The sequence below is a fragment of the Poecile atricapillus genome, chromosome 4 (genome assembly GCF_030490865.1).
Source record: "Poecile atricapillus isolate bPoeAtr1 chromosome 4, bPoeAtr1.hap1, whole genome shotgun sequence".
Classification (NCBI taxonomy): Eukaryota; Metazoa; Chordata; class Aves; order Passeriformes; family Paridae; genus Poecile; species Poecile atricapillus.
The window spans coordinates 34,146,873-34,152,217 of NC_081252.1; the positions used below are offsets into that span (position 1 = coordinate 34,146,873).

The following is a 5,345-nucleotide window of genomic DNA, read 5'->3' on the forward strand; positions in this document are numbered from 1 at the left end:
TTTTTCTATAATAATCAAAAATTTATTGAGAATGCGTACAGAAAAAATAACCATCTACAGAGGTAAGCACTTCTCAGGGAACAGGTTTAGGTATCTTACAGTCAATGTTGTTTTATAGTCAAAAATGAACTGTTCAATATTTGCTAACTTTGGTGTCTAAGACAGAAAATATTTGCTTTTCCTGTTCAGACTGGTCTTTGTCAAATTGTCCTTTATGCGTCTCCAACCTGACATGGAAAAAAAAAAAAGAATATGTTAATGTTCTTCCAATGAAAGAAGTTCATAAGGCTATGATGACATGTAGATAGTATAGTTCATACATAGCTATATTAGTTGGGAATTAAAAATGTAGCATTTAAAATACACAAAGGCAAGGGATTATTCCTGATCATGAGACTATCCATTTATCTATCCATTAAAAGAAATAGTAATTGTAGAAGGTGCACTAAAATCAAAGTACTAATAGTTCTGTAACAAAATGGTAAACAAAGCCAACTTCTCTAAGATGCAATGGACTTAATTTCAGCCACCCATGCTCAGTGTTTGAAATTATTACAGTGTTCTGTGTTTATTTTAAGTATCCCCTTGGCCCTGTGGTCGAACCTGTTTGACATTGCCTAAGTTGTGCTGCTGTCCATCTACTGACAGTCTGTTGAATGGGATGATTTTCATTGCTGATTTCTTCATGGAGTACCACCGGTCACGCCAAGTTGCCCAGATAATGCCATTGTCATATCCAGATGGACCAGCATCTTCTGATGTGTACACACCACCTAAGAAAAACCAGTTGAAGCAAAAGAGTTGGTTGCTTTCTAAAATGGTTACTGTGCCCATACATTTTTCTAGTCCTGACACCTCCATGGCAACCCTGGGTGTCCTAACAGACCCTGCTCACCGCCTTTCTCACCCTATTTTGTTTCTCACAGGATTGATTCTCACACTTTGGAATGGAGAGCAGTCATAAATTACTACTACTGGTGTTAACAGCTATTGCAAAGAAAGGGTACGCCAGATTGGAAAATCCAGAAGGCAAGGGGTACTCTATAAATGTGTTTGTCACTGAAATGTGGTGTTCTGGGCTATAAGCACTTAAAAGACACCTTACCTATATAGTATTTGCCGTTAAGGTGGCCAGCATGACATCTATTCATCCACCACCCAGATCCATCTTGCTCAGCACAGTTGCCTTCATAGTTATCGTTGTCATTATCGTGGGTACTGAACCGCATGCCATTGTGGTAGGTGTAGGATTTATCACTTGGGTCATCTCCAAAATCATATCCATCAAAGGCATCCCCGGCATCACCCCCAATGAAGTAGGCGTAAGTCAGTCGATACTTGTCTTGTTCACTTCCCACTCTGAATACAGCGTAGTCGGCAGTGCTGTGAACAGAGGGCAGCGCTGAATATGAGCATGCTGCATTCCCAGCTCATGCACTAATGAAAAATACGTCAGTGTTAAAACTGCAGAAAAGGCATTGATTGCATCCTAGCCTTTTAAAAGGAATTGTTTTTATGTGATTGTGGGTTCGGTGACACACATCCTATCAACTTTTGTGCTCCAGTATTAGACATATTTTCTGACCTCTAGTCTTTAGTGATGTATGAAATATCTACACTATCAACACACATACACACATACACACACACACACATATATATATATATATAATCTTCCAGGTTCATAGTAGAAATACAAATAAAAAATAAAATAATAGAAGAGAACAGAACAAAATAGAAGGGGCCTATAATGATAATGCAGTCCATAAGATACGTAAGACAAAGAAACTTGAAGAGAAGAAACAGATTCCTTTTGCCTAATTAATGAGTGCTGATAGCATGTGGCCTTCTGACAGGGACATGTGTCTGGCAACAAGTCACACCAGTGACTACTGTCATACCTGTAAGTTCAGGAGCCAAAGCAGTTCCATGCACAGGTTAGCTGGTCTAAGGGTTCATAATTTTTTAGGAGAGAACTTTTATCAGTACAAACAGATGCAGCAGTGGGAGCAGTAGGTTTTAAGCTGTCATTTTCAGAAGCATCATAAGCAAATACCTTTTTTTGCCACTCCAGTCCTCCAGCTCTATTCGTAAGGTGTACGGCAGAGTGGACTGTGTACTTATTAAATGTATCTTTTCATTGCCCAGCCAGAACTCAGTGGTGTCATCTGGAGACAGATGTCCAAATCCTTCCTTGTACTGAACCCAATTTTTATTGAAGTCTTCGCTCCCATCCAGCCTCTGGGGAAAAAAAATCAAAGAATAGCAAAACCAAAAATAAAAACCTCATTCAAAAAGATATGTATCATATCTAGGTAAATAAAAACAGTGCTGATGCAATAAGTTTGTTTATAGAAATAATATAAAGTGGCATACCCTTTGTAGTACTGTCCAACCATTGCCATATGAGTCAATCTCGCAGTAGACTAGGAATGACTGCTTGGCTCTTTGAGGCTTGATAAAATACAGACCACTTTTCCTTGCACCTTTGTTTGCAATGTCTTGACAATCTGAAGTAAAGATATTCCAAAGATCATTTTCAATCTAGCTACAGCTCTATCCTTACATTTATTTTATATTATAACTTTATTAGTGCTAGAAATGCAATTTATCTAAATACCATTGTTGCCAAGTTAGCTATTTAGTCCACATACTTCAATGTCATTGCCGTAAAAAATCCTACTGAGGGTCACAGGACTTGTGTAAGGTGAATGTCATGTAGAGTTTAGGCAGTGTGAAACATAGTCGTTGCATTGATTTCTACAGCAACAAAGAAAGACATTTCTAGACCTAATGGAATATTTTTTTTTTCCCCCCCACATGGCTTAGTAGAAATGTGGTAATGAGTTATCTTCTCTTTGTCCTAGGTCCATCGAAACTCTAGTCATGTCCCTCATGTTTAGCACACATTTTGGGATAATCGTATTTTGGCCAAAAAGGTCAAGCAAGAACTATGTTCCACCTGAATCCTTGCCTGCAGAGCATCAAACTTATACTGGCTGGTCTTACAATTTGTAATTTTATATATCTTTGCAGAAGTCTATGACCCATAAGATTACAAATAAATCATTGATGCGATGCCAAGCAGCAGCACTTGTAGCTGCATTAACCCTCCACCATACAAGAAGCATTTTGCACACCTCTTCCAGTTGTCTCCTGAATTTCAGTTCTGTCTTTGCAAGGCTCCTGACAGAGTACTTCAAGCTGGGCAATCTTCTCTGTCAGCTCTGTGATCCTGTTGCCGTTCATTATATGTATATCTGTCAACTCTCTGGACAGAGAGACATAAAAATGGGTTATTTTATCAGCCATTTGAGAATGTGTAATCCACATTTATTTCCCTGGACCATTTATTTTCCTCATGCATCTAACGTGCTGCTACATGCACCCCTGCAAAACAGGGTGCCTCTGCTAGCACTGGAATTTAGAGTTAAGGACCGGCAAAATAGAAAAGTGCATGCTTAACCTCATGCAAAACTTAACCATATGTAAAACTTGACTTTAATCAGCAAAACTCTAATCAGTAATTAATGTATGAATATAACTTTATGGAAAGTTTTACTTTGCTCTCCTGACTTAAATGATAAACTCCTCTTCAATTATGGATGTATTTGTAAAACATAAGTGCTCTAAATAAATTGCTGTAAGTGTCAGAATATCCAAATAATCTTTGACATAATATCATAGAAGTGGAGATCTGTCAAAAAACATATCCTTAAAATTTAGAAACATTAATGATATCTGCAATTTTATTTGCAATGTGAACTTATAAAAGACTATCACTGATTTTATAGCTACTTATGATTTAGAGCTAGGTAACTGAGCTAATTTTCATGGATATATGCAGCAAAATTGGCCAGAGTGAATAATTGCATAAATATTCCACATACTCTACTTTACAGCAAAAACTCATGACATCCAAAGGTCATGAAAAAGAATTTAGGGATAGCTGGCACAGCAGAAGAAACATAAATAAAAATATTGCCAGGCTTCATTACATTCTTATCTTGCACTTCTTCACAATTATTGGTTTATACAGGTGGGCAGAGAAGTCAGTATCAGATCTTCATGATCCTTCTGTGTCTTGCTAGGTAGCTACTAATGACAGTGTGGGCAGAACTGTCCACAAGAGCACAACAAAACCTTTCTGAGAGAGGCTTTTTGGCACTTGACAAAAGAACAGAAAGAAAACAATTTGTATTGTCACTAATAAAAGAAGTGGGAGATACCTACTGTATAGTAGTTTCATGAGCTAATATAGTGTTCTCATATCTGATAATTTCATCAATTATTTTCCTGGAGTTCTGAGTGAAATCATCAATGGAATCTATAAAACAGAATATGTACAAAATAATTGTAGTTAGGCAAATTAAAAAAAGAAAACCACATAAATAATATTCTTCAGTTGTGCACTTATTTTTGTATGCTCACTTGGTAATGTCTGCTTGTCTGAAGGATAGAGGTCTCGAATGTGTTCAATCAGGTGATCTGCTGTTACTGTGGCATTAGAAATCCGCTGCAAAATTCTCTCCATTTCCAACAGGTCATTATCCACAGAGGGATGGTATTTACTAAGGAAATCTGCAATGCCACAAGTTGTTGGGCAGAAGCTACCCTAGGGAGTAAAGAGAAATGGTTGGCAATGTTTCAGGGGCAAAGAAAGCAGAGCAGAATATTTGGGCAGAGGAACTTTCAAACACTGCTGACACAAAGGACAAAGGGTAAAAAAGGGCAGGCATTTGCAGCAGACTTTGTCTGCTGTATTTGAATTTTCAGAGACAGTTTTACTTTCACACTATGTGCACACTTTGGCAAGAGAACAGTGCATGCCATTATTGTAGCCTCTGCTGGATATGTGCTTTCATCCACTGTGCAGCCTCCTGTACACTTTTACCAAGCATATGCCGTTATCAATAAATAACACATTTAAGCAAAGCACATGCAATAAGTACTGAAAACAATGAGGAGGTTCAAGTGATAATGCCAGTTAATAATCAGCATAGGAAAGCTTTAGTTGCATTCTTAAGATAAAAGAAAACTGTTCAGGTACTTACAAATCTCTCATCCAGTATGCAGCAGTTTTCACTGGTAGCAATGTACTGAAGAGAAGAAAGAGGGCCATTTTTAGTGGAATTTCTCCAACATCACTTTCTGTGCTAACACTTTTCCTAAACTCTGTCTCTTCACTTACCGCCATACTGGTAGAGAAGAGCAGGGACAGGAGAGACCCCAGGGGAGTCCAGCTGCACAACCTCAGCCCCATCGTGTCTGTCCCCCCCGATCACCCGGGTCAGCTGTGCAGGCAGCAGCCCTGAGTGTTCAACCAAGCCCAGGGTGGCAGCAGT

General features: G+C 38.4%; 1 protein-coding gene across 1 annotated transcript; it reads right to left on the reverse strand.

Annotated features, from left to right (window-relative positions):
• On the reverse strand, nucleotides 1-5,345 carry FGG (fibrinogen gamma chain). The gene is made up of 10 exons (XM_058839009.1): nucleotides 5,192-5,345; nucleotides 5,055-5,099; nucleotides 4,432-4,615; nucleotides 4,234-4,327; nucleotides 3,141-3,271; nucleotides 2,377-2,510; nucleotides 2,057-2,241; nucleotides 1,106-1,383; nucleotides 604-773; nucleotides 1-227 (listed from the first exon to the last, which is right to left on the reverse strand). Exons 1-10 carry the CDS (start codon nucleotides 5,261-5,263, stop codon nucleotides 213-215), a joined length of 1,308 nt encoding a protein of 435 aa, XP_058694992.1. The 5' UTR covers nucleotides 5,264-5,345; the 3' UTR covers nucleotides 1-212.